Source organism: Muntiacus reevesi, chromosome X (genome assembly GCF_963930625.1).
Source record: "Muntiacus reevesi chromosome X, mMunRee1.1, whole genome shotgun sequence".
Lineage (NCBI taxonomy): Eukaryota > Metazoa > Chordata > Mammalia > Artiodactyla > Cervidae > Muntiacus > Muntiacus reevesi.
The window spans coordinates 52,281,489-52,309,130 of record NC_089271.1 but is presented as its reverse complement, the minus strand read 5'-3'; the positions used below and the strand labels follow the sequence as shown (position 1 = coordinate 52,309,130).

The following is a 27,642-nucleotide window of genomic DNA, read 5'->3' as shown; positions in this document are numbered from 1 at the left end:
CATATACAAGTCTGGTGACATCTAGGCCAGAGGCCGAAATTAGTGAATCTTACAAATATTTGCAATAATTAAGGCTAGGAGACAAGATGAAGTCACCTAGGGACAAAATATTGGCTATAAAAGCAAGGGGGTCAGGAGCATGGCTAAGGATACACCAATATTTGGAAACGATAAAAGTGGAGCAGTAGTCAGAGATACAGGAGAAAACCAAGAGAGTGAGGGCAAGAAACTGTGAAATATGCTGAGTGGTCACAGGAAGGGTTAGAAGTAACTGCCGGTTTGGGAAGATTGTTAATCATCAGTAATCTGGTTAAGAGAAGTCTCAGAGACAGGGAGCAATAGAAGCCAAACTGAATTAAGTCAAATATGCCTTAGCAAGTCCCTCATGGCCCACTGGCTAGGACTTGAAGCTTTCACTGCTGGGGCCTAGGTTCAGTCCTTGGTCAGGGAACTAAGATCCTGTATTATGCCAGTGGCACGGCAGAAAAAAAAAAAAGTTAAATATGCTCTGGGTTGTGAGAAAGTGGAGACTGAGGAGAGCCAGAAGATTGGCTTTGTGGAAGAGCATAACAATGGAGTAATGCCTAGAGTAGTAGAAAGAAAGAAAGTGAAGTCACTGTTGTGTCCGACTCTTTGTGACCCCATGGACTGTAGCCTACCTGGGTCCTCTGTCCATGGGATTTTCCAGACAAGAGTATTGGAGTGAGTTGCTAGTTCCTTCTCCAGGGGATCTTCCGGACCCAGGGATCGAACCCAGGTCTCCTGCATTGCGGGCAGACGCTTTAACCTCTGAGCCACCAGGGAAGTCCATAAAGTAGTATATGGGGCCAAAATTCACAGGTAAACATGCCTGTGGATGTTGACAACACAGTCCATCAAACAACCTAGATGGCTATCAGTAGGGGGGAAAAAAAGTGAAGTTGCTCAGTCGTGTCCAACTCTGCAACCCCATGGACTGTAGCCTACCAGGCTCCTCCGTCCATGGGATTTTCCAAGCAAGAATACTGGAGTGGGTTGCCAGTTCCTTCTCCAATCAGCAGGGGAAAAGCTGTTCAATTATACATTTATTCCACGGAATACCATGAATCAATTAAAAAGGATACATTAAACCACTGTCTGTTATATATTAGTAACTTTTGAAAGTATCAAAACAATATTTGAAAAAAAGTAAATGATGGGTGGATTGTATCAATATCAAATGTATCAATATTCTGAGTGTAATATTTTACTATAGTTTGATGACACGTTACCTTTAGAGGGAAGTGTTTAAGTACATGGCATTCTGTATTATTTCTCAAAACTACACGTGAGTCCACATCTCAAAATTTTAAAGTTGAATAAAAAATATTTCCAGTACGTACATAATTGGGGTTTCTTCCCCCCACAGAGAACATTTATCTTGCCATCAAAAAAAATTTTTTTTTCACTTTGTGAATAAAACGAAGAGAGGTTGGGATAGGGAATCTCAACCTGGTTTCCCCTGGCTATTGGGATAGACAGCTTTGAAGGCTTCCAGAACCGCCCCTGCCTCAAGGGTCCTGGGTCGCCCCTCCCTAGGAGTGTGCGGGAACTACAAATTGCTAACGGGGGCGGCCCCTCTAGCCCACCTTGGAGGTCCACGTCTTGTTAGCCCAGAAGATAACACCTTTAGCTGTCCGAGCTGGACCGAATTGAAGAATTTTCGCCCTTTTCCGCTCAGCGAGGGTAAGACTCTCTCTCGCCCACCCGTCCGCGGTTCTCTCAGACAGTCATGCCTTGGCTGAGCATCCTCTGCTTCCCGCGCCTTCCTGGGAGGACGCCACGCTCACTCTCATTGCTCCAATGACCCAGAAGCTGGGCTAGGAGGACTGGCCGCGTTTTCTGGGCAGGGTGAGTCATTTCCGGTCACAGGCTCCCTCCCCCGGAAGTGAAGCCTGATGTAAACACCAGAGCAGGGCGTCAAGGCCCGGGAGGTCAGAAAGCCGGGCCGCGGGCGGCACCGAGAACTGGATCTGGGATCGGGGACGCACAGTGGTCAGGTCAGTGCAGGCGGCAGGGATCTGGGGCATGGTCCCAAAATTGGTTGCGGTCTAGGGGACAAAGGGGTTTTTTGAGCAGGAGTTTTGGTTGATGGAAGGTATCTAGGACAAGCATCTTAAGTAGGTGCTGGCATTGGGAGGCATATGAGGGTGGACTTGCACATAAGGGGTGGGGGAGCTATGTGTGAGGAATCCCTGGGCAGGGTTCTTGGGTGGCACAGGTCTTGGGATTGGGGGTCCCAAAGAAGAGGTCTTGGAAGTTTGGGGAGTCTCCAACAAACAGGTCTTTGTGTGGGGGGGGGCATTAGGGAGTCCAGTGGGTGTGATATGAAGAGGTGAGGGGGACATTTGGAGGGTGGGAAGAGGGTGTGCCTGAGCAAAGATTTGGGGAAGATGGGTGTTTAAAGGAAGTATGGGAACTCTAGGGCAAGAATATTAGGGGAATCTGGGGCAGGCATCTTGCTGGGGGGATTGAGTAGTCCCAGGTAGGAGTTTTGGAAAGTCTGTGTCCTGGGCAAGGGTCTTGAGGCAGTAGGGTCCCCTGGGGCAGGGTCTTGGGGAGAGGATAGGGAGTCTGGAGGAGGGATCTTAAGGGGTATGCAATTCCTGAGGGTAGGTCCCAGCCAACCCATGTCAAAGTCAGGGATAGCAGAACACATGCAAGGGTATGTCCCAAGGGTGGGGCATCTGAGTGATAAGGGAATTCTGAAGTAGGGTCTTTAGGGCATATAGGGATCTGGGGGACGGTCCAGGTTGTCCATGATCAGGCAGAAGTTAGCATGTCATGAGAGGGGTTGTCTGGAGGTAGGAACGGGATCCTGAAGGTATTTCGGGAAGCCTGTGAGGAGGGAAGGTGTGAGAGCTCGGGAGTGATAGAATAGGTTGGAGTAGAAGGACATAGAAGGAGAGATCCTCAGAATGGTGGACCAACCATAAGAGGTCTCAGGGCCAGGTCGGGGAGGTGCAGGAGGAGTTGGGTGCTTGAGCTCCCTTTCCCATTTATTGACAGGCAGACTTAGGTGCTAGGTCCAGGTGTAAGAAGAGAAGTGTATGGGGTGGTTCCAGGCTATGTTGGGCACCAATATCAGGATTGGCTGGGGATAAAGAGGAGACATCACTGAAATACCCCATATCTCATTATTTCCTGAGAAACAGTCAGGGCCGGGAAGTAAGGAGGAGGGGCAGGGGTGGTCGAGGTCAGAGTAGGCCCACAGAGTTGGGGTCAACCAAGTGTGAGAAGATAGGACTGTTCCTGGCCATGCTCCTTGGGGTCTTGGGAGCTTAGATGGAGACCCTAGGATTCTCCCCATGATTTTGTCTTCTCTGCAATATTGCTGGGGTTAGGTAGCAGAGTGGAAGGAGGAAGAAGTAATCAGTTGAGGACAGGAGTTCTAGGACTCAGAGAACAGACCAAAGGACTCTTCCCAACCCTACCCCCATTTGTGTCCAGGGAAGTAATCCTGGACCATGACTCAGCAGCCACTTCGAGGCGTGACCAGTCTGCGTTTCAACCAAGACCAAAGTGAGAGAGGCTTGTGCCTATGCCCTTTTTGGAGTGGGGGGAGGGAGAGAATGGCTACAGGTGGATATTAAGCCCCTAGCTTCCCACTTGGGCATCCTTTGAGGCAGCCCGGATTCCTCCCATCCCCAGGCTGCTTTTGCTGTGCTATGGAGACAGGTGTGCGCATCTACAACGTGGAGCCATTGATGGAGAAGGGGCATCTGGGTGAGCTGTTGGTGGGGGAGGTGCAGTGGGCAGAAGGGATGGGTTGGGCATTGGCACCCACCCCTACTGATACCCTGGTCCTTGTCCAGACCATGAGCAGGTGGGCAGCATGGGCCTGGTGGAAATGCTGCACCGCTCCAACCTGCTGGCCCTGGTGGGCGGTGGTAGCAGCCCCAAGTTCTCAGAGATCTCAGGTAAGTGTCCTCATCCCATCCCGCCCTTGGCCCAGATTCCCTAGAATCCTGGCCTCCCAGAAGCACTGGCAAATGAAGAGTAACTCAGAGTCACACAGTGAGGCTTACAAGTCCTGGATCTCATTGCTTGAGAAGCTTGGTGTTTTGTCTTCATTTAACAAACACTTGTTGAATGCCTCCTGTATGCCATGTCCTTACCTATAGAGCGCTTGCTGTGATCCTGGTGCTGTCCTAACCACTTTACATGTATTAACTCATTTAATACTCATAATAACTATGTGTGGTAGGAACTATCATTATTCCCGTTTTTACAGATAAAGAAACTGAGGCCCAAAGAGGTTCAGTGATTTATCCAAGGTCACACAATCAATAGGTTTTAAAATCTTGGGGCAGTCTCCCCAGTGCCCTCTTGCTTTGAGTCTCAAGCACCATCTTGTTTTAAGGGTTTTTGTTTATCCCACTGGGGCATGGCAAGAGAAGCCCTAGGATTCCTCACAGAAATCTTCTGGGGGTGTATGGACTGGGACGCTGGAGGCAGAAATGGTTACCAATGGGAAGTTCCAGGCCTGGGTATGAGTCCCTGCTTGGTTACTAATGGATTGTGAGGTCCTTGGCCAGATAGCCAACTCCTTTGAGCCTCAGTTTCCTCATCTGTAAATGAGTATAACAGTTTTAAAACCTGTCTCCTGAGGAATCACAAGTGGTCATGGTGTGTGAGGATCACATGGGGTGCTAGCAAAAGGTTAAACAAGTGGGTTGAGGTCCCATGGGGAGTAGGGGTAGGTCTTGTGTCACCAGGGCTGCCCCTCACCCTACACGTTGGCCCCGACAACACACCCACCTGCCAAGCAGTGCTGATCTGGGACGATGCCCGGGAGGGCAAGGACTCCAAGGACAAGCTGGTGCTGGAGTTCACCTTCACCAAGCCAGTGCTGGCTGTGCGCATGCGCCATGACAAGTGAGCCTGAGGTGGACTGGGGGTGGGGGAGGTAGGAAGTCCCCCCAGCAGGTGAGAGGGTTCATCCTGCATGGGTACCCTGCCCTCTCTCACGACCATCCTGTGTTGTGTGATGCCCACAGAATCGTGATCGTGCTGAAGAACCGCATCTATGTATACTCCTTCCCTGACAATCCCCGAAAGCTGTTTGAATTTGACACCCGGGACAACCCCAAGGGTGAGAGGACCCTGAGATGCAGATGTAATGGCAGGAGGCAGTGGATGGGGAAGAGGGACATGCAGAAAGGAACTGGGAAAGAGAGGCAGGTGAGGGAGTCTTCATAGATATGCTCTGATAGGCTGAGACTCCCAGTGTATCCATCTTCCCATCCCTTAGCCAGTTCTCTCTCCCCACTCTTGGCCCTGTCCTACCCCTGGCTATCTGAGATCACAGAGCAAAAAGGCTCAGTAAGGACATTTGCGGGTATGCCAGGGATTCCTGGGCCTCCTGGGACTGCCACAAATGCATTGGGAGGTAGGTAATCTGCCTTGATGGTGGAGAGCACAGCCAAGGACAAGCCCCCTGTGGGTTCTGTGGGTAACATGTATCGTAGAAGGTTGAAGTCCAGCCTTTATCCAGCTCTGTCCATCTGAGACCCTGCCTCGCCCCATCATCCTCTTTACCAGCCCACCCTCCCTCACACCTTAGGGCTCTGTGACCTCTGCCCCAGCCTGGAGAAACAACTGCTAGTGTTCCCAGGACACAAGTGCGGGAGCCTACAACTTGTGGTGAGCTGTCCAGTGGGCAGGGATGGGTAGGTGGACTGGCTCTCCCTGTGGACTCTTGGCCACTTACCTCTTTACTACCTACTCTAAGCCTGAACTGCTCCTTCTGCCATAGGACCTGGCAAGCACAAAGCCTGGCACTTCATCTGCTCCGTTTACCATCAATGCACATCAGAGCGACGTGGCCTGTGTGTCTCTGAACCAGCCAGGCACGGTAGTGGCCTCGGCCTCTCAGAAGGGCACACTTATTCGCCTTTTTGACACACAGTCCAAGGAGAAACTGGTGGAATTGCGTCGAGGCACCGACCCTGCCACCCTCTACTGGTAAGCACAGGGCATGGGTGGTGGGCTCTTGACCCCATGCCCAGCATGACATGTGGGCATCACTGCTGGTCTGTCTTTCAGCATCAACTTTAGCCATGATTCCTCCTTCCTGTGTGCATCCAGTGATAAGGGCACAGTCCATATCTTTGCTCTCAAGGATACCCGCCTCAACCGCCGTTCTGCGTGAGTACCTCCTGCCCTGCCCTGCCTTACCCCCATCATCCTCCTGCACATATACCACACTTGAGCTTAGCCAGTATTGCCTGCAGGCTGGCTCGCGTGGGCAAGGTGGGGCCTATGATTGGGCAGTATGTGGACTCTCAGTGGAGCCTGGCGAGCTTCACCGTGCCTGCTGAGTCAGCCTGCATCTGTGCTTTTGGTCGAAATACTTCCAAGAATGTCAACTCTGTCATTGGTGAGTAGGAATAGCCCTTGACTGGGGGTACTGCATGGGCGGAGGCCTGCAAATTGGACCTGAAAGAATTTTAGGTCATGGGAGACCTGAGGGAGCAAAATGGATGGGTCACTTCCATCATCAGTAAGAGATGGCAAAGAGATGGGCAAAGGCCTGGAAGTAGACCCTAGGCTATGGGACACCTGAGAGAATTAGAGTGTGGCTTTGGCAGCCCCTAACCTTTTCCAATCCTCCCCTCTCTTCCAGCCATCTGTGTAGATGGGACCTTCCACAAATATGTCTTCACTCCGGATGGAAACTGCAACCGAGAGGCTTTCGACGTGTACCTTGACATCTGTGATGATGATGACTTTTAAGGACCCTGTGGGTTGTGCTAGGGACCTTCAATGGCAGATTGCAAAGCCTGTGTGGGGGTGGGAGTGCTGTTGAAGCGCCACCCAGGATGCATTAATGGAGCGGGTGCCCACTTTGCACTCTTAAGAGCAATGCCCAAACAGCTCAGTTGCCCCAAGCACTTCCTGATGACTGTGTGCCTGCAGGGCCAGGCCAGGGACCCAGGGAGACAGTGGACCCCCTGGAGCTCCCAGCCTGAAGAAAACTATGGACCCAGAGTGGGTACCCTAATCGAACCTGTGAGGATTTTTTAAAAAAACTTCCCAGAAAGAGATGCTCTCTGATGTGATGAATATAAATAAAAGGCCCTTAATAGTATTTATGACTGGACCTTGGGAGTGGGGCCTAGAGAAGATGAGGCTGAAAAGACCCTGCAGGAGTTTCCTGAAAGGTATGATCCTCTTGGACCTTGACGGGAAGGAAGTGGGATCTTGCTCAGGTTCTTCTGACAGTCTCTGCGTGTGCTTTAAGATCTGGCTACTGGGGTGTCAGAACAGCCAGCATCTCCCACAACCGTCTCTGTGGCGCCCCCGCGTGGGGGTGGATGGGAATGTCTCGCCCCATGGCGCAGACTTAATTTCCCGGCAGCCCCCGCTACCCTACAGTTCCGGTTTGTTGTTTGCACTTCCGGTCACGTGCATAAGTGCACATGCGCAGTCACTGGGTCGTCCTGGTAGCGGCTGCAGGGTCCAGACTTCATTTCCCGGTGTGCCTCGTGTTGGCGCGGGGTGGTACGGGTGTTGTAGTCCGACCGCTTCTCTGGTCCAGCTACAACGACCGGCAGGATGTCGGAGGTGCGGCTGCCACCGCTACGCGCCTTGGACGACTTCGTTTTGGGGTCGGCGCGTCTGGTGGCCCCGGATCCTTGCGACCCGCAGCGATGGTGCCACCGCGTCATCAACAACCTCCTCTACTACCAAACCAACTACCTTATCTGCTTCGGCCTTGGTCTCGCTTTGGCCGGGTGAGGGAGGGAGGGAGGCGCCGGTTGGCCGGGGATGCCCACTGGCATGGAGGGTGGGCCCGCGGGATTTTTAGAGGGATGCAAGACCTTGAAGGGCGAATTCAGTAGTATGAGGAACTGAGGGGGAAACTGGGTAACAGAAGCTCTCGAAGAGGGCTGGGCCTTTGCAAAGGTTTGGGGACAGGTTGGGATGGGAGGATCGGCTGGAATAGGTCCTGCGGGGGTAGGGTTAAGTGTGGATCTGAAGATAAGGAGGGCCTGAAATTGGGACATGACTGCCTGAGGGGTGATGGGACCAGTTTTAGATGGCCCTGAACAATTTACTACAGAGACAGGGGCTGGACTTGGTCAAGTTGAAGAGTGGACTTGTGGAGGATCTGGACTTGGAACCTGGCTATAATTGGAATGTTCCAGGAGCAGGTACTAGTTGGGAGACTTGAGTCATGAGGAAGGACCCAAGGATGGAAGGCCTGAGACGAGGGACAGATGGAGAACCCGGAGGAAGGACTTGGTCAGGATTGGAAGTTAAGAGTGGTACTGAAAGCCTGGAAGGGGTTCTAGCAATGATGGAGGGATGAATCTGTAGGAAATGGGAGCCTGGAGGGGGAATTTCAAGGAAAGGAAGTCTGGAAGGGACTCTGGGCCTGGGGAGTGGTAAATGTATGGAAATAGGACCGGAAGAGGAATTTGCAAGGGCTGGGCCTTTGCAAAGAGTGGGTTTGGGGTGCGGCTGGAGTGGGTCTTGCGGCGGCGGGGGGGGGGGGGGGGGGGGCCGGGCCGGGCGGGGCAGGGTCAGAAGGAAAGAGCAGGGAAAGGCTGCGAGTCTGGGTGTGTGTGTGGAGGGGGGGTTGCAGGATGGGAGGGTCTGAAGCCAGAGATCTCAGGAAGATGGGACTGTAGGATTGATTTAAAAAAAAAAAAAAAGGATCCACAGGGGAGCCCAGGACTCCCAGAAGTTAGAAGACCTGAAGGGTGGACCTCTTGGGAACAGGGCTGGCGGGAGTATCTGCCGAGCTGGAGGATCCAGAGCAGGGGTAGAGGTGGGAACAAACCAAAGCCCTTGGGGCCCATCCAGGCTTTGGTGGACGGCGGTCTGGGAGGCCCTCTCCCCGCCTGCCGGGGGTCTAGCTTAGTTCCATTGTCCCCACAGGTACGTGCGGCCGCTGCACACCCTCCTAAGCGCGCTGGTAGTGGCGGTGGCCCTTGGCATGCTGGTGTGGGCGGCTGAGAATCGAGCCGCCGTGCGCCGATGCCGTCGCAGCCACCCAGCCGCCTGCCTGGCCGCAGTGCTTGCCGTCGGCTTCCTCGTTCTCTGGGCCGCGGGCGGCGCTGGCACCTTCCTGCTCAGCATCGCCGGGCCAATGCTTCGTGAGTCCTCACTACCCTGAGATAACCGGGAAGACAGCCAGCGCTCGCGAACGGCGCCAGGCCCGCCCTATCCCGGTTCTTGGGCTGAGAGGGGGCTGGGATACCCGGCGGGCAAGGCCACACCCCTCCTTTACAAAGCGCCTTCCCTGGCTTTGAGCCCCTCTCTGGGAACGCCCCTCTTACTACCCGCCTTTCTGGGCGTCACTGCTGGTATGAAGTGCTTTCCGCCGGCCACGTCCCCATTGCTGTGCACCCTTCTGGCCACGCCCCTGTTGTGAAACGTATTTCTCCACCATTATTAGCAGGGTTCGGAGGCGACCTGGCTACCGACCATTCCGTTGGTCTGTCAGTGTTCCAGTTCCTTTCTCTGGCCCCCCATTAGCTAAAGGCAGATGTCCCATCCCACTGACCCCACTCCTCTCGGTATTGCCCACAGTGATCCTGGTGCATGCGTCACTGCGCCTGCGCAACCTCAAGAACAAGATTGAGAACAAGATCGAGAGCATTGGTCTCAAGCGGACACCAATGGGGCTGCTACTGGAGGCGCTGGGACAAGAACAGGAGGCTGGATCCTAGGGGCCTGGGATCTGTACTCAAAGGCGTGGAGAATGCCATCCCCACCCCAGCCCGAACCCAGAGCCCTTTCCCAGCCCTTAAAATAGGAGCCTCCCACCCAGTTCAAAAAATAAGACAACTGCAACCCTTTCCCCAGATCCCAAACTGGGATATTCCCTCATACGCATCCCCACCCCCCCATTTTAGGAAACCAGAGTCTTCCCAGCCCTAAACTTGGACCCAGAGATACATCCGGCCCAAAACTGAGGGTTGGAGACCAGAGCATCCATAGCCAACCTCAAACTCTAGGCCCACACCCCTAACCCCAATCTGGGACCCATCTATCCTCCATGTTCAGTCCCCAAGCTGGGGTCTGGGACCAAGGCATTCTCAGATCCTGAACCCTGAACCAAGGCTTTTCCAGACCCCACCCCAGCTTTGAACCTAGGATCCAAGTGTTCTCAACCCCCATTGGGATAGAGGATTCAGGTATCCTGACCCCATTGAACCCTTGGTCCCAGGTGACCCCAACACTCACCAGTCCCACTTGTCTTCCTCCAGCTCTGCTTAGGAGTTCTGCCACCCCCCAAAAAATTCCACAGTGACAAGGACCAAGGGGTGAGGTGGGGTGGTGTGGGGGTAGCCCTAACCAGGAATGGGGCATATATAGCAGTATTGCTGCAACAATAAAGGCTGTTGCATTGCTCAAGCCAATTTGGGCCTCTTGGGTAGTCTGTGTGTTTCAATGGCCAGATGCTTTTCAATTCTGCTGGAGACTTTTCTGAGTCTGTCATATATGTGAGCTGAAAACACTAGCTTTCAGTTGCTTTCTCAAATCTATTACCTCTGGAGTGGTGGGGGTTTTTTGTTTGGTTTTTTTTTTTGCAGTGCTGAGCAGCTTGTGGGATCTTAATTCCCTGAGCAGGGATTGAACTTGGCCCTCCAGCAGTGAAAGTGCAGAGTCCTAACCACTGTTCCACCAGGGAATCCCTAAAATGGCATTAACACACAAGGGAGTTAAGGGCAAGGAGTGTTTGCTGCCATCATTTGTATCTCTAAGGGCTCTTGCCTAGGAATCTAGGCATGGACAGACGAAGAAGTTGCCCCACATCACAAAGCAAATAAAACCAAAGCAGATTACATTATCAAAGGCTGTTTCCACAGTGCTATATATATATTTTTTTTTTCTTGTTAAAATATGTCATCTTAGGTAGAGATGTGGGCCCCCAAGGCAAGGCAGATAGGGAAGCAATACATGGGTTCAGTTTATACATTTATTATAGAAATCCCCTTCCAATGTGGGTAGTGTTTTGGGTCCAGATCCATTGGTACAAAAAGAAAAGTTTTCACACCAGGTAAAGGGGGTAGAGGAACCCCCAGCTTCAGAAAGTCACAGAAAGGTATAGAAAACACAGCTTGTGTGGATTTTTTTTTAAAAAGTGGTGGATGGAAGGAAAGCCAGGTAAGATGTGATGGAGCCAGTGGCAAGATGTCACTTGAGGATTTCATTGGCATCTACTAGATGCTAGGTTCCACCACCGCAGCATTCCAGGACACACAACACCCAATGGCTCTGCCCTTCAGTCCTCCTGTGGGGCTTCCCGATTGGGAAGAGGGCAGAGGTTGCCACCAAAGGCTGAGCCATCTGATTCTGTGGGCAGAGGCAGCGGGCACAGACAGACAGGGTCTGGGGCACCTGCAGGCACCCCTGGGGAAGGGAAAATGAACCCAAGCCTCCCACCCAGACTTCAGTCCTTCCACACGTGGGCAGAGACTTCATTCCTCCCAAATGTGGGCACCTCTGCCAAGAAAACATTGTCCCAGTGGGTGGGTGGCAGGGAGTTCTGTTCACATCAGTCTCCTGACTGCCCTAATTTGGGCCCCAAGACCCTATCTGGTCCATTTTGTGGAGGGGGCTCCTGAATGGAGCAGGCTGGGCACAGGGACAGGAATGAACCCAACCAGGATGAGATCACAGTTTCCCTTTTTATAAAATGTCTAGTGTTGGGGGAAGACAGTGAATACCTAAATCACAACTGTAAACAGAAATGGAGGAAGGGGCTTGGAGTCTCCATTACATCACCTCCTCTCTTTTAAGCTGGCGGAGGGCCCCCCAGTCCCCAGCACAGCATGAAAGGAGATGCAGGGTGTCAGACACCATTATGGGCCCACGGGGAGCCAGGGGCCTTGGAAGATCAGGTTGGTGCCCACCTCCAGGAGTGACAGCAACCCTATCCCAAGGCTCAGCGAGGTCAGCTGTGCGCTCCCCAAACTGGAGTCTTGCCCAGGCCAATAAGGGGCATGTCAGAAGGGGTCAGACCAGTGTTCCTGGGGTCTGGGGGTCAGAACCGGAGGACTGCTCCCCCTCTAGCGTCAGGTCACTTAAACGAGCGCTCAGCTCCGGGGGGTACAGGAAGTCCGCGTAGTATCTTTAGAAGGGGTAGCAGGAATCCAGAAGACAGGGTGGGAAGACCAGACAGAGGAAAAGACGGACAAGACACAGAAAGAGGAAAAGAGGCTCGTTAAAGAGGTGAAAGCAGGCACAGGAGAGTACCTTTAGGCTCGCAGGTGCGGGGCATGGTGAAAAGAGGAAGAGAAAGGTGAGGGGCACAGGACAACCCTTCCTCCCAGCACCCTAGTTTCAAGGCTCATTTTCAGCTGACATGCACTGGCTGTTCAACTCTTAACAACTCTTGAATAGTTCGGTGAAGAACTGCTGCTACTGGGGCCCAAGATACCCCTCCGCCGAGACCCCACAGATTAATGCGGGTCAGGCAGGGCCCAGGGACCACAGGCCAAGGCTGCAGCTACTTCTTTCGTGGTCCCTGTCATTAGCTACCATGACTAGCTGCTCCCTGGCCTGGACACCTTTGCTATCTGCCTCAAGAGACCCCTACCCATCAGTAAAAACACCCCCCATACCTGCCGGAGACAGGGGGCGCCGTGAAACTCCTCGAGTGCGGGAGCGGCGCCTGGCTGGGGGCCCCGTACAGTGCCTGGCCCACCTCATAGCAGCGGGCATGAAGGAAGGGCGGGTGCTGCGGGCCCATGTGGGGGAGCCCAGGCCGCCGCTGGGGCCCCGAGGCCAGTCCCGAGTTCCGGATGTACCAGTCCCGCAGCCCCTCCAGGGCAAGGTTCTTGTGGCCGCTGCGCTCACTGGCCGGGGGGATACGGGCGGGTGGGGGCATCCACAGCAGAGGGTTGGGATGCGCCTCCAGGCCCTCGGGGGCCTCCGGGGGCAGACTACAGGGCTTGGTGCGGGGGGCACGGCTATGGGGGTCCTTGCTGCGGAGGAGGGGGCTGTTGCCGTCAGCTGCATACACAGGCGGTGGGCCTGGGAGCATGGTGACGAGCCCATCCCGGCGGGAGAGGGGTCCTGGAACCTCAGCTGTGGGTAGCAACTCCCCCCAGCCTGTCCCGCCGCCCCCGCGAGGCAGGCCCCGGTCCAGGGAATAGTCCAAGAGGAAGTCCCCACACACGGGTGGGAGCCGGGGGGCCCCGCGGGAGGCCGGCGCGGCTGAGCTGGGCCGGGCAGCCCGGGGAGGGTCTGGGAGGCCAGCCGTGCGGGAGGAGAAGGCGGGGATTGGCTGGGGGCGCTCATATAGCACCTCACTGCTCTTGCAGACTGGGGGACCGGTGGCAGGGGGAACCAGAGGTGCCGGCGGGGAGCCAGCTCCCCCACCCGCTGCCCGGTCCACCAGCAGGGCCTCGGAGCTATTGCTGCGGCGGGTACGAGCTGCGAAGAGGGAGGTGCGGTCGGAGACAGGGTCCACCCGTGGGAAGCCCATCTGGGAGTCCTGGCTGCTGGACCATTGGCGAGAATGGAGGCCTTCCGGTCTAGGGGCACAGAGGTGGGGGTGATGGGAAAAGGGTTAGAAATATCAGGCAGATGGGATGAGTACCCTCCATCTGCCCCCACCAACACATGCCTCTCTCTGGGCCTTCATTTTCACACTCCAAAATGGGCCCCGGACTAGAAATGGGACTAGAAATGGGGTGTAAAGGTGTTAGGGAGTGGCACATAAAGAGCAGCAGAGGTCCTAGCCAGGACTGGGGAGCAGAGGGGTTGAAAATGTATGGGGGTGCCTGGGGCTATTAGCTCCGAGGGAGATGGAAGCAAGGGGCTCCAGAGGAAATGCTAGCAGGGGACACTATTCATAGAGTGCAAGCATCACAAGGATGGGGACTTTTGTTCACAGCCTGGAAAAAGTAGGCACTTGGTAAGTACGTTATTTGTTTAAGGACTAGGAGACTACCATGGTTAAAAGCACGGACTCTTGAGTCAAATTTGTCTGGGTTCAAATACCTGGTCTTTGGTTTACCAACAAGTTAGTTAACCTCTCTGTGTCTCAGGTTTCTTATCTCTAAAATGAGAATAATGGCATCTACCTCATAGGGATATTGTGATAACTAAATAAGTTTGATACCAAGTAAAGGACTGATTCCTAGCAGATGGTAGGAATGCAGCACATGTTAACCAGAACTCATTTGTGCCTACAGCCTCTTCCAGAGACAGATATTGATATGCCTGTTTCACAAATGAGAAGACCAAGATTCAGAGAAGGGAAATGACTTGCCCAAAATGCACAGAAAAGCCCATACTCAAACTTTGATGCTTCTGCCCCAAATCCCCACCCTCTTTCTCCACCAAGACAACTCCTATTCACCTTTCAAAGCCCAGCCTTTCTTTTCTTTTTTTGGTCAATTAAAAAATTTATTTATAATGTGATGTTACACATACATATGTATGGAATATTCCAAAAGATATTTTACCTATATTTCTTTATCATGTAATAGGACGCATTTTGAACAAAAGTTCTGAAGCATAAATAAAATTCTTGCTTTTTCATACAACCTACACAGAAAATCAGAATAAAACTGATGGATTCAAAGCCCAGTCTTTCATGTCCTACACTCTTGGAGTCCAAATACTCTCCCCAGTACCCCCTGTGAGAACTACCAGTTCCCTCCTCTGGTCCTCAAATTCACCCTTAGAGTCCACTTACTTGCAGAGCTGGGGGCCAGCGCCCCGGGTGAGGACGGGAGTAGCAGGCACACTTCGCCCCTCAAAACTGGAGGCACTCCTGGGCAGTGAGCGTGTAGGGCTAGACAGAGACATGCGGGCCCAGGGTGGGGGTGGGGGCCAGGTTAGAGACCGTACCTCCCAGCAGGTCCTCCTGCCCACCCAGGCTCAGCCCCCACTCCTGGCTCTGTGGAAGGAGTGGAGGGGCTCACCCTCACCTGGTGGGGCTGGCCACAGAGTTTCGCCGGCCCTTCAGATCCCCATAAAGATCCGATGGGGGTGGTTTCCATGGGGTTCGCCGCTCAGGGCTGCCCCCAGAGACTGCCCGCAGCTGGTCCCAGGCCTTGGGCGGTGAGGGGCGCTCAGCCAGAGGGAAGCAGCCACGGGGCTCCTCTGAGGGGAAGGGAAAAAATGGTGGAGGGGGGGATTCAATGGGAGGGTTGTGGACAAAGCAAAAGGCAGGGGCGCGGGAGGTAGGGAGGTGCAGAGGGCTAAGCAGGGTAGGACAGGTAGAGGAGGAACCAAGGGAGGAGGGCAGGAACTGGGGCTGATGGGAGGGACAGCGGGGAAGGCGGTGAAGTGAGGAAGATGGGGGCTCCACTAGAGGATGGGGTGTGACTAAAGAGGAGCTGAAGAGGGAGGGCAGGGGCAATGCATCAAAGAACGGGAGAATTTAGGGGACAAGGGTTCTCACCATTATCGTGGCTGGCCCCAGACTCTGAGAGGGAGCTGCTCTCCGAGTGCAGAACTACGTCCTCTACAGGTGAAAAGGGGAAAGCCAGGCTGATCAATGCAAGGCCTGGGTGCCACCCCCTTACACCACTGGACCGTCTCCTCCCCACCTGGTACACTTGCCAAGAATCCACCTTTACCTAAATTCAAGACCACCAGGGGCTTAGTCCCTCACTTTTTTTTTTTTTTTTTTTTTGGCTGCCCTGAGTGGCATGAGGGATCTTAGTTGTTGTGACAGAGATCAAACCTGTACCCCCTGCAGTGGAAGTGCAGAGCCTTAACCACTGCACCGCCAGGAAAGCCCCTGTCCCTCACTTTCCTGAGGCCTGTTCCCAATGTCCCCACCCTTGCCTGGGAGCAGTCTACAAGAATTCCTCTCACAGCTAGGGCCCCCTAAGTCCTGCATACCTCCCCCAATCTTCACTGGCTGCTCATCCGCTCCACCCCTACCAGGTCCCTTAGCCAGTGCCCACCTTCCCGCTCTCGTCGGTGGGATAACAGGGCCTGGCTCACCATGGCTGAGCTGAGCGAGGCGCGTGCCCAGGCAGACTCCCTGGGTGGTGATAACGGCTCCTCCGGTGGACAGGGGCAGGGGCTGGGATGGCGGGAGCCCTGAGAGGCCAAGGCGGGCCCGGACCTCCCCAAGCTGCTCCTCCAGCTCGTGCAACCTCCGAAGGGCATCTGCCTGGACTTGGCGCCGGCGCCGGCGCTGCTCGGCACTGAGCTCGGGAGCCAAGGCCAGGCGGCGGGCAGCTGCGGCGATCTGCTGCTGCACAGACACCTCTCGCTCCAGGGCCTCAAGCGCCAGCTCCTGCAGGGCCCACCCAAGAGGGTGTGACAGGACCAGATGTTGGACACGGAAATGCCAGGTGCCAGGACAAGGCGGTGTCAGAGCCTGGATAGCCTGGGGGCGGGGCTTGCCCCTCCTTGGGGCGCCTACTGTTCCTCTGCAGGCAGGGTTTGTGTGCATTAGAGCTGCACCTGCTCATCTTTCTGGGGCAAGGGGAAAGGCTTATCGTGACAGTTAGGGACTAGCATCTTCTCTCAGGCCTGAAAGCCTCCCTTAAGCTCCTTCCCTCCCCACCTTGAAAGGGAAAGGGAAAGGTGCTCAGTTGTGTCCCACTCTGTGACCCCATGGACTGTAGCCCACCAGGCTCCTCTGTCCATGGGTTTCTCCAGGCAAGAATACTGGAGTGGGTAGCTGTTCCCTTCTCCAGGGGATCTTCCCCATCCAGGGATAGAAACCAGGTCTCCCACGTTGCAGGTGGATTCTGAGCCACCAGGGAAGCCTTCCCACCTTAGTCTCTCCTTTTCCTGGCCACAAGCCCCTCTCGGCTTCCTCCAGGATCCTGTCCCACCCCCACCTTGCTCGGCGTGCCCATCAGCTCACCTCGGCGGGGCACAGGGAGTGGTGTGCTGGGTTGGGGTGTGGTGGAGGGTAGGCGCGGGCTGCAGGGGGACGCCGGCGGACCAACTGGGGTCGTTCACCAGGCTCCAGTGGGCATTCGGGGGGCAATTGGCCAGTCAGCTCCTGGGTGGGGTCAGAGGTTGGAGACTACCAAGGGTTAGTTGGGGGAATGGGGCAAAGCAGTCATGACACATGAAGGTACAGAAGTCCGACTAGGAGCCCAGCCCTGCTCAGAGCCCACACCTGTTATTTCTCTTCCTCCTCCTAATTCTCCACCAGGTGGGTGTGTAACACACTCTCTGCCCCTCCGTAGCCCAAAGCCCAGGGCCAGTGGGCATGGGAGGCAGGGAAGCCTGCTTTGGAATCCAGAATCTCACAGTTTTTATAAAGGTGACACCATCTGTATACTACATATTATATGACACTCCCTTCAGGGCCTAGGCTGCATGCTCTGAACTGCATTACCATTTCTGGCAAACTGTGTGGACTTTTGCAGCAAGAGAGATAAATCGAAACTATATATCAGCCCATGTCACTTCTGGTCAGGTTTTACTGTCACATTTGGGAAATAACTTGTCTTTGAGGCTTTTCTTCTTCTTTTTTTTGGATTTCAAATTGTTGATAGGGGATTGTGGTAAAATATTACCGTGTTCGAAGACACCCAAGCTGAGCTTTGGGGAATCTCCGGCTCAGACAAGTGGTTCAGTCTGCCTACCTCGTCCCTGCTCCTCACCCCACCTCCCCCCACCCCCTCCATCCCCTCCCCCCACCACAGACGCCCTTAGATTCAGGCCCTCACCGCCTCCTGAAGACACACTTTCCGCAGCTCCTGAAGTTTCAGGCTCAGGGCCTCCTGCAGGGCCCGCTGCCGGTCAAGCAGACTCCGTAGACGCTCTGACTTCATCTGGGGGGCAGCCTCTCCAAACAGGGCAGCTGGACACAGAGGGAGTGAAGATCAGGGGGTGGGAGGCATCCTGGAGCAGCTGTGGGGTCAGGGCCCACTCTTTCCCACACAGGCGAGTGGTAACTCAGAGCAGGGGAGGAGGCAGCAGGAGGGGGAACCAGACACCGACCTGAGGCGTTGAAGGTGGGAGAGCTGATCAGCTGACCTTTGACTTCCATCCTGAAGCTGTCAGGATGCCGTGACTGATGGCTGGACAAGGCCTAGCAGTGATGCAGGGGAGCCACTGGGGATCATCCGGCATGCACCCCCACCCTCCACCCCACCCAGGTTCCCGTGCCCCAGCTGCGAATAAGGAGGACCCTGACCCCACCCACCTGCTTGGGTTGCCCTCTCAGATTCTGTGCCAATGTCAAGGCCCGGGTACCTTGGTTCCCTTCCCATTGAGTGGGAGCACAGCAAATGGGAAGCTGGGCGGACTTACAACACCTCCTCAGAGGCCCATGGGCCACCGTCAGGAGTCTTGCCTGGGAAAGGAGAATTAATGGTACAGATACAACCAACTAGAACAACAGTGGGCCTTTATTAACCACCTGGGGACCTGGAACAGTTACCTTATATGTCACATTTAATCCTCACAACCACCCTGCGATGGCAATTTCTGTGATCATCATTACCTCCATTTTAGAGATGAGAGTAAGACACAAGAGATGAAATAATCTGCCTACGGCTAAGGATGCAGCCAGGCCCACCCTCTGGTCCAACACTCTCCCTCCCCCGAGGTGCTGAACCTCACGAATCCCTCATAACCTCTCTGCCCATCAGGGTTCCAGGCCTTTGCACAGGCTGCGGCTGCTGTCTGGAGTGCACTTTCCCCTCTGGCCACTCCAGCCCCTGGTTCTCGCTTATATTCTGGGGCTTCAGTGTGACTTCCAGAGGTGGGCCCCCACACTATGTCAAGACTGTGCCTCCCTTGTACCTTTATGAGAACAGAAAATGTATCAGTATCTCTGGCATTCAGAATACTTCGGGTACACGGCAAGTGCTCAGGGAGTGTCTGCTGGGTGAATAAACGAATGACTGCAAGGTCTGTGAGTTGCTCCTTGTCCCAACTCCATCCTGTGGCCCTGGTGCAGCAGCAAAAGCGTTCGCTTGGCCTCAGGACCCATCCAGCCCCACCCAGCATGCCAGCCTGTCCCGCACAGGCATAGGGAAGTCACCCTGCCAGGACTGGGAGTGGCAAAGTCCACAGCTGCAGATAACAAGCGACTGCCTCCTTCTCTGCCCCAGACACCCTGGCTGACCATGGAGCTGGCCTTGGCTGGTTGCCAGGCCTGCCCTCATCCCTTCCTCTGGAGTTTGCTCCCTCCCTCCCACAGCCTGCTCAGTCCCCAGCTGGGCAGCTAGGTGACATCACCTCCCACCACCTGGTCTGACCTCGGCAGCAGGCAACTGGGAGGACCTCCTGAGGCTACAGAGGTTCCATCTCTACCTGCCTCCGCCATCCCCAGCTTGTCATTACGTGGTGGCCGGGTGTGGAGAAGACCCAGGCAGCCTTGGTGGGGTGGGTTCAAGCCACTTCCCCATGTGTATCTTGGAGTACATGACCAAGCTGCTAATAGGGTGCCAGCAGTTTCTCAGCGGGCCTCTCACCCACCTCTTGGGGTCTATGCCCCTCCAACAAAGCAGGGGTTCCTCATCCTCAAAATCAGGGGTAGGGTCAGTCCCTCAAGCTATTTTGCACCTCCAGGCAACAGCCGCCTTCCAAGGTCTGACATTGTCTGGCATGGAAGGCTTTCCTTGAGGTCCCAGCTTAAGATTCCTCTGCTCCTTGGCTCCAGGGGTTCCTTCTTCCCCAGCTCCCATTTGGGTTTGGGGAGGGCTCCCCTAAACCTTCCTTAACCCCAACAGGAGCCTCAACTCCTCCCCAATGGGCCCGTTCACCAGAATCACTCCTACATCCCACACTGGGCTGCTTCATTTTCCTTCCATCTCCCTCCGCCTTCCTCCCCTGGGAGCTTGTAGAGCTTGTGGCATCCTGGAAGTCCACATGGGGTCCAGACAGGAACCCTGACTCCACACCCTGTCAGCGTGACCTCAGGGACATAGCTAGGGCCTGAGTCATGGGGTCATCAGGCAGGTTAGACACAGGTCAACGCCCCACACCCCCACACTCTCACACCCGCTCCCAAGCCTCTGCCTCCACTCGCCTACCCTCCACACACTGGCCTGGGGGCCTGGGGCAGCCTGGTTCCCACCCAAGGATGGTGAGAAAGAGGGGATCCCAGTAGTTCCCTCCCCAACACACTCCCAACCAGCCCCTGGGTCTCCCCACTGGTGACCCTGTGTCCCTGTCCTATCTGAGGATGGGCTGCAGCGAGAGAGCTGCAAAGGGCCCCCCCACACACACCCAAAGGCGGCGGGCCCAGCAGGTTTTTCAGGTCTGCCCTTCTGACACCACAGCGGAGAAAGAAATTCCTGGCTGTAATGACTGTTTACAACCAAGACACCTCACCTGGGTGGCACCCCAACACCCGAGTGGGACCCCCATTTCTACATCCTGCCATCACTGGAGCAAATGACAACTCCTGATGTATTGGACTGTCCCCCACACTGCCCGAAAGGATCCCCCGGGGCCCCCTCTAGGGGAACAGATAGGGGTGGTGGGCAGACAGGTGTGAAAGGCAGTTTCTCAAAACCCCAGTCTATGCTTTCCTAGGGGGCTGAGCCCCGGGTTGAAGGAGGGCAGGGGCTATCCCGGCAGTGGAGGAAAGGGGACAGGAAGTAGCGGGGAGTGGAGAAGGGGCAGTCTTCTGGTAATAGGGTGCCAGCCTCTCTTCTCCCCCATCCCTTCCCCTCATCCACTTCCAGCAAGGAACTGGCTTTATGCCAGGAAAGGAAATTGGACATTTTAGGCTTTGCCCCTTTAGCCAGGCCCTCCTTCCTGGTTGTGCCTCTCACACAAACCTTGCTCTCTCTGGCAGGGAACTTCAGGATACCCATGCCCTTCTCCCCTCACCCCTTGCCCCTGGTCCCACTGCTCCCGGGTGCTCACCAGTCAGAGAGGTGCTGTGGGGTGGCCTCAGGTACCTCAAAAAAAAAAGTTGCTTCGACCAGGCCCTGATCCTGCTGGTAGTGGCAATAAGTGGTGAGCCCAGTGGCGGATGTCTAGGCCACCTCCCACTAGGTAATGGCCCTGCCTACCTGGCCAGGGACTGGCCCAGCCCATACCTTTTAACCCTTGCCTGCCTGACACCAGGGCTTGGGTCACCCTTAAGAACTGTCTTGGAGTCATGTCTCCCCCAGGAGTCCAGCATGGCCAAGAAGAGAGCCTGGACCTCCTCCCTTACCCCGTATACCTAGCAGAGGACCAAGGAGGAAGGGCTAATGGTCGTGGGAGTGGTAGCTGCTTCTGGCGCTGCCCAAGTGACCAGATTTCAACCCTGCCCACCCTAGGAGCCAAAGGCTGGAGGTCTGTGGAGAGGCTAAGCACATGGAAGGACTTGGGTGTACACTGGGTGTGTGTCTCTTGTGGCAGCACCCATCACTTTCTGGAGACCCTTTACCCTTTCCTCCCAAGGCGAGGCAGGTGTGGGAGATGGTCAGAAGGCAATTCCCACCCTCGTTGAGGGAACAGTTTCCCAAAGTGGGACAAACAAGGTCCACTTTTCTAAGAGAGACCATGTCTCAGGACCCTACAACCTTCTGCAGCGTCACAAGAAATCATCCCAGCAAAGGGCAGAAACACACCAGTGGTTTAACCATCCCCCCCAACCCCTACACACCCGAGAGGATGGCACAGACCCAGCTCCATAGAGCCAGCTTGGAGAGATGAAAGCGGGGGGCCCCCCCGCACAGGTGAAGAGGCCCAACTCTGATCACAGAGGCCTGAGAGCAGCTACAATCAGAACTGCGGGGGCGGGGTGCTGGATTGCAGGTTGACAGAGGCAACTCCTGCAGGGGAGGAGAAGTGGGGGCGGCTCACGCTTTATATCCAGGCTGGGTCTCCCCCACCCCCTGGGGCATTTCTGGCTGGGAGTCAAGGAAATGGGAGGCTATCAGTCTCTGCGATGGACCAGACCGATGGACCGACTGTTTCCCCTACACCACCACCTGGGCTTTGGGCCTGCCCCAGCACACCCCACACACATCCTGAGCTCCATTAGGGACCATCTGCTCTGTGACCTCAGGGCCCAAGCCCAGCCCAGGCTCCAACAGCAGCCCATGCCCTGATGTGAAAGAGCGGAGTGAGGAAAGCTCCCTCCCCACTTGACAGGTGGGCCAAGGCTGGAAAGGAACTTGCTCTGTATCAGCAACGCCCCAAGTGCACGCTACAGGCCTCCTGCTACCCTGCCCACCTTTCTTCCTGGCTGTGAGATTTCCGGCATGGGCCACAAAGGCCACTTTCATCACCCCCCTTCTCCCTCCCTTCACTGCCTGGGGCTGATGGAGGCAGAAGCCACAAGCTGGGCAGCTGGGTGTTGGTGGGGAGTTGTCCTCTCAGCCATGGCCCCCCACCCCCCATCTTGTGAGACACCAAGGATGCTCGGAAGGGGGATGTTTATAAAATCAGGGCTGAGAGGGACAGCGTATCTGGCCGGAGATGCAGACTGAGTCTCAAGGCTTAGGTTTCCGCATCTGGAAAACAGGTAAATGGCGCAAACACAACGGAGGCCAAAATAACTTTGGAAGACACTGCAAAATACAAGGAAACTCACACCATGTCCTTCACAATTGCTAATAACTACATAATAAACTTAGGCAGAGGTGGATTGGGGCGAGAGCAAGGAGGGAAGAGCAGGTAACTGGGGCTCTTGGGAGAGGCAGGGCAGAGTCACCCACACACGTCATTGGCCTGGTCCATGACTTTTACCAGCCTCCACAAGACAAAGATGGGCCCAATAAAGGACAGAAATGGCATGGACCTAACAAAAGCAGAAGATATTAAGAAGAGGTGGCAAGAATACACATTAGAACTATACAAAAAAGATCTTCATGATCCAGATAATCAAGATGGTGTGCTCACTCACCTAGAGCCAGACATCCTGGAATGCAAAGTCAAGTGGGCCTTAGGAAGCATCACTACGAAAAAGCTAGTGGAGGTGATGGAATTCCAGTTGAGTTATTTCAAATCCTACAAGATGATGCTGTGAAAAGTGCTGCACTCAACATGCCAGCAAATTTGGAAAATTCAGCAGTGGTCACAGGACTGGAAAAGGTCAGTTTTCATTCCAATCCCAAAGAAAGGCAATGCCAAAGAATCCTCAAACCACCACACAAACTACCACACTACCTCATCTCACACGCTAGCAAAGCAATGCTCAAAATTCTCCAAGCTGGGCTTCAGCAGTAGATGAACCATAAACTTCCAGGTGCTCAAGCTGGATTTAGAAAAGGCAGAGGAACCAGAGATCAAATTGCCAAAATCTGCTGGATCAAGAAAAAGCAAGGGAGTTCCAGAAAAACATCTATTTCTGCTTTATTGACTATGCCAAAGCCTTTGACTGTGTGGATCACAACAAACTGTGGAAAATTCTTAAAGAGATGGGAATACCAGACCACCTGACCTGTCTCCTGAGAAATCTGTATGCAGGTCAGGAAGCAACAGTTAGAACTGGATATAGAACAACAGACTGGTTTCAAATCGGGAAAGGAGTCTGTCAAGGCTGTACATTGTCACCCTGCTTATTTAACTTATATGCAGAGTACATCATGAGAAATGCTGGACTGGATGAAGTACAAGCTGGAATCAAGATTGCCTGGAGAAATATTAATAACCTCTGATATGCAGATGATACCACAATTATGGCAAAAGCGAGGAAGAACTAAAGAGCCTCTTGAAAGTGAAAGAGGAGAGTGAAAAAGTTGACTTAAAACTCAACATTCAGAAAACTAAGATCATGGCATCTGGTTCCATCACTTCATGGCAAATAGATGGGGAAACAATAGAAACAGTGATAACCTTTATTTTTGGGGGCTCCAAAATCACTGCAAAAGGTGACTGCAGCCATGAAATTAAAAGACACTTGCTTCTTGGAAGAAAAGTTCTGACCAACCTAGACAGCATATTAAAAAGCAGAGACATTACTTTGCCAGCAAAGGTCCATCTAGTCAAAGGTTTGGTTTTTCCAGTAGTCATGTACAGATGTGAGAGTTGGACTATAAAGTAAGGTGAGCACCAAAGAACTGATGCTTTTGAACCGTGGTGTTGGAGAAGACTCAACACCAGGGTGTTGAGAGTCCCCTGGACTGCAAGGAGATCCAACCAGTCAATCCTAAAGGAAATCAGTCCTGAATATTCATTGGAAGGACTGATGCTGAAGCTGAAACCCCAATACTTTGGCCACCTGATGCAAAGAGCTGACTCAGTGGAAAAGACCCTGATGCTGGGAAAGATTGGAGGTGGGAGGAGAAGGGGACGACAGAGGATGAGATGGTTGGATGGCATCACCGACTCAATGGACATGAGTTTGCGTAAGCTCTGGGAGTTGGTGATGGACTGGGAAGCCTGGCGTGCTGCAGTCCCTGGGGTCGCAAAGAGTCAGACACGACTGAGCAACTGAACTGAACTGAGAAGACAACCACCTCTAAGCCACACCCCAGTGGGGACCTGAGCCTCCTGTGGCCTCTTCCTGTAGGGCTAGCAAGTGGTGGGTCTGGGATTCAATTCATCTCTGCCACTGCCTAGCTGTGTGACTGCTTGGGCAAGTCACTCAACTTCTCTGTAACTCAACATCTTCATCTGTAAAATGGGGGTGATGATAGCAGTATATAACTCACAGGGTGATTGTAAGCATGACATGAGCTATGACATCCAAAGCTTGCTTGGGACAGTTTAGGACAGCCTGGCCCATGGTAAGCGGTCAGTATGCACATGTAATATGTTATACATAATTGTTTCTTCCCAGTTCAAACTCAGGAATCAAATACACACACACACACACACACACACACACACACACACACACACACATTTCAGCCTCAAAACCCTCCCTACTTGCCACCCAGATATAGAACCCTCTCTACTTGCCAAACGAGACATATTTGAAACAGAGCTGTTTTTCCTCATTATCCAGCCTCTCCCTACTCAACATCAAAAATGTAGAAACCAAATATATTCAGAAAAATTGTCTGAACTCTCACTATCCAAATACAGGAAGTGAATGGACCTTGATACATTTCTGAGATAGGACTCAATCTCTGAGCTGTCCTTTTCCTTTTTCACACTTTCCCTTTTCCTTTTTCTCACTCTCTGAGTTTTCCTTACTCACCAGGCAAAATAACAGGAACCAAACATATTTCTGTAACAAGATGCCATTACTATCCCAATCCTTGCCACTGGAGCACAGGAAAGTTAGTAGATCTGAACACCTTTCTGAGTTAAAGCCATTATCCTTCACTACCTGAACTCTCCCTACTCACTCTGTAAAATGCTAAAACAAAATACCTTCAGATAACTTAGTATGTTTCACTGTCTGAACTATTCAAACTCTCCTCTCAGAACTTGGGTACCAAATACACTAGGATAGTGAGAGATGTTTGTGTTGTCATTAACAGGTTTGGATAAATGAAACAGGTCCATTATTTCATTATTCAAACTATTCTCTATGAGAAATACGGGAATAAAACAGAATTGAATGACATGTCATCTCCTCACTACTCAAATTCTCCTTGTCTGTCCTCAAAATCAAGGAGATTCAGACAATGAGAGAACTTCTTATTTTTTCTTGTTGTTATTACTGTCACTACTGGATGGGCCTGATTCTAACAAAGACCCCCACCACACACCCAATACACACAGACCTTCCCACAGAGGTAGGATGGACTTAGCATCAAGATTTGTATTGCTTCCTGCTGAGAGGAAAAGGATAAACTCCTGCTTGCATCCTACCTCTACCAAGCCCTGAAGCCCCTGGCCTAGAATGGACTTTTTTCAGGCCAGGAAAGCAGGGATCACTGCGCCCAGGATCAAGACCAGGAGATGGGGATAACATGACCTAGAGGACTCACATCAGCCCCCAACCTAGCAAGGTTGGAAATATGACCCAGACTTCACAGAGTCCCAGAGAGTCACTGAATAATTTAGGGTGCTCTTTCACACTTGGGGAGTGGGGGGGGGGGGAGGCACAGGAACAGTTCCATGCCCTCCTGGGGCAGGGAAAGAAATGCAGTTTCTGTGTGAGATCACTGGGTGGGGGATGAGAGAAATCACATGTGAAAACTCCCTCAGTCGCAGGGGGCCCACAAGGTTGTTTGCTATTTATTTGCTCATGCTAAGAAAAGCTTCTGGGATGAATTTCAGAGATAATCGGTACAGTGGAACCTCCAAGTTCAAGAGGAAGGTATAATGGGACCCCTGTCCTTCTGGACTCAGAGATGGAAAGTGGATGTAACGAAGAAGGGAGATCAGAATGGCATGGAAAGACATGGTAAGGGGCAGAATAGGGGCCTGGGGTTGGGACAGGATGAAGGGACAGAACAGGAAGGAGTATAGGGAACAAAACAGAATCAGAGTCATTGTAGGATGGAGGTCAAAAGATAAGATGGAGGAGGAGTCAGGACACTGGCCAGAGAATGGGACAGAGTGAGGTTCAGGACAAAGGCCAGAGAAAAAGTAGGGACAAAAGAGCAGGACAAGGATCAGTCAGAAGACATGATGGAGGACAGGCCAAGACAGTAGTCAAGGAAGAGGGTAGGGAAAAGGGTAGGTTCAGGATGGGGGTAAGGAACAGGAAAAGATCTGGACAGAATGAGGATAGGAATGAGGACAGTGGTGGGCCTAGGGAAGACAACGGGAAACAGCATAGATTTGGGGGCAGGGGCATGGCAGGAGGCAAGAGGGAGAGTCTAAAGGTTATGGACCAGGATGGAGTTCAGGAGTCAGGAGGGGGATCTGTGGGAGAAAGTACAGAAGTCAGAGGTTGGGAATCAGGACAGACCTGGATCAGACTGGAGTTTAGCAGACAAGACATGACTGGTAGGGGTCCAGAGACTGGGTTAGAGTTCAGGGAACAGGCATGTGAAGCATCAGGACAAAAACTGGGGTGATCAAGACAAGGCAAGATGAGCTTCGGAGATGGAAGAGGGTCAGGCAAGGATCTGGGGTCAGGTCAAGGATGCTTTGGGGTCAGGACTGGATTTAGGGGGGCAAAACAAAGGTTGAGGATCACCAGGCCAGAATATGGTTAGTCAGGGGTCAGTCCAGAGGTCCTTGGACCAAAACTGGCAGGGGTTCCAGATTAAAAACATGTAGCCAGGTAAGTCAGGGGTCGAGGGGGAGACCACGGAGTCAGAGGTCGGGCGTGCGAGCGCAGGTACATCGCTGGTTGGCGTTTCCGGGCCTTCACCCGACCCTGTCTCCTCTTTTACAACCCCAAGCCGGCTTTACTCACCTAGTGTCCGCGCCCGCGGCGTAGGCGGTGTCCGTGCAGGCAATGGTGGAGGGGGGCTCCCCTCCCTCGCTGCCCCCAGCTCGTCCCCGGGCTCCTGCCTACTCCCTTTCCGCGCCCTGCCCGCGGGCCGCGTTCGGCCGCGCGACTGTGAGCCGTGGGGGCCAGACTGAGGACGCGGGGAGGGTAGGAGAGGAGTACCCGCTCCGTCGCGGGCGGTGGACCCCGGACCCCCACCTTCAACTCGGGTCGGTCGGCTCCCGACTGCACCTCCACCTCCACCTCCGCCGCTGAGCGCGAGCCTGGAGGGGCGGGGTCGGGGGGGGGGGAGACGGGGGGCGGGGCGCGAGACCACAGCAGCGGCGGAGTCCGAGTGCGCAGGCGCAAGTTCGGGTCTTCGATTTTCCTGCCCTGGGAGCGCCAGGAGCGAACCAGCTTGGAGCGCGTGCGCACACGCTTTCTCGAGGCCGTGGCGCTTTCTCATACCAAGGCCACGCCCCCTCAGTGAT

General features: G+C 53.9%; 3 protein-coding genes across 10 annotated transcripts; 2 read left to right on the top strand and 1 right to left on the bottom strand.

Moving 5' to 3' along the window:
• Positions 1-1,895: 1,895 nt before the first annotated feature.
• Positions 1,896-7,111, top strand: WDR45 (WD repeat domain 45). 4 transcript variants are annotated; one of them, XM_065916376.1, is made up of 11 exons: positions 1,896-2,018; positions 3,469-3,540; positions 3,670-3,744; positions 3,834-3,938; positions 4,791-4,896; positions 5,019-5,113; positions 5,585-5,664; positions 5,777-5,985; positions 6,067-6,168; positions 6,255-6,400; positions 6,647-7,111. In XM_065916376.1, exons 2-11 carry the CDS (start codon positions 3,486-3,488, stop codon positions 6,754-6,756), a joined length of 1,083 nt encoding a protein of 360 aa, XP_065772448.1. In that variant the 5' UTR covers positions 1,896-2,018; positions 3,469-3,485; the 3' UTR covers positions 6,757-7,111. The 4 variants fall into 4 exon arrangements, with proteins under 4 accessions (XP_065772448.1, XP_065772447.1, XP_065772446.1 ...); XM_065916375.1 differs by having other exon boundaries at positions 4,737-4,896; XM_065916374.1 differs by having other exon boundaries at positions 4,722-4,896.
• Positions 7,112-7,484: 373 nt separating this feature from the next.
• Positions 7,485-10,394, top strand: PRAF2 (PRA1 domain family member 2). Its single transcript, XM_065915272.1, has 3 exons — positions 7,485-7,757; positions 8,908-9,125; positions 9,562-10,394. The coding sequence occupies exons 1-3, from the start codon at positions 7,579-7,581 to the stop codon at positions 9,699-9,701; spliced, it is 537 nt and encodes a 178-aa protein (XP_065771344.1). The 5' UTR covers positions 7,485-7,578; the 3' UTR covers positions 9,702-10,394.
• A 443-nt stretch (positions 10,395-10,837) lies between these two features.
• Positions 10,838-27,265, bottom strand: CCDC120 (coiled-coil domain containing 120). Of its 5 annotated transcripts, XM_065916096.1 has the most exons (11): positions 27,137-27,265; positions 18,135-18,271; positions 17,917-18,007; positions 17,643-17,776; positions 16,826-16,966; positions 15,949-16,246; positions 15,398-15,460; positions 14,922-15,096; positions 14,687-14,785; positions 12,603-13,517; positions 10,838-12,109 (listed from the first exon to the last, which is right to left on the bottom strand). In XM_065916096.1, the coding sequence occupies exons 2-11, from the start codon at positions 18,186-18,188 to the stop codon at positions 11,995-11,997; spliced, it is 2,085 nt and encodes a 694-aa protein (XP_065772168.1). In that variant the 5' UTR covers positions 18,189-18,271; positions 27,137-27,265; the 3' UTR covers positions 10,838-11,994. The 5 variants fall into 5 exon arrangements, with proteins under 5 accessions (XP_065772168.1, XP_065772165.1, XP_065772166.1 ...); XM_065916093.1 differs by having other exon boundaries at positions 10,838-13,517; positions 18,172-18,271; positions 27,137-27,173; XM_065916094.1 differs by lacking the exon at positions 27,137-27,265 and adding an exon at positions 20,800-20,818 and having other exon boundaries at positions 10,838-13,517; positions 18,172-18,271.
• Between the last annotated feature and the right edge of the window lie 377 nt (positions 27,266-27,642).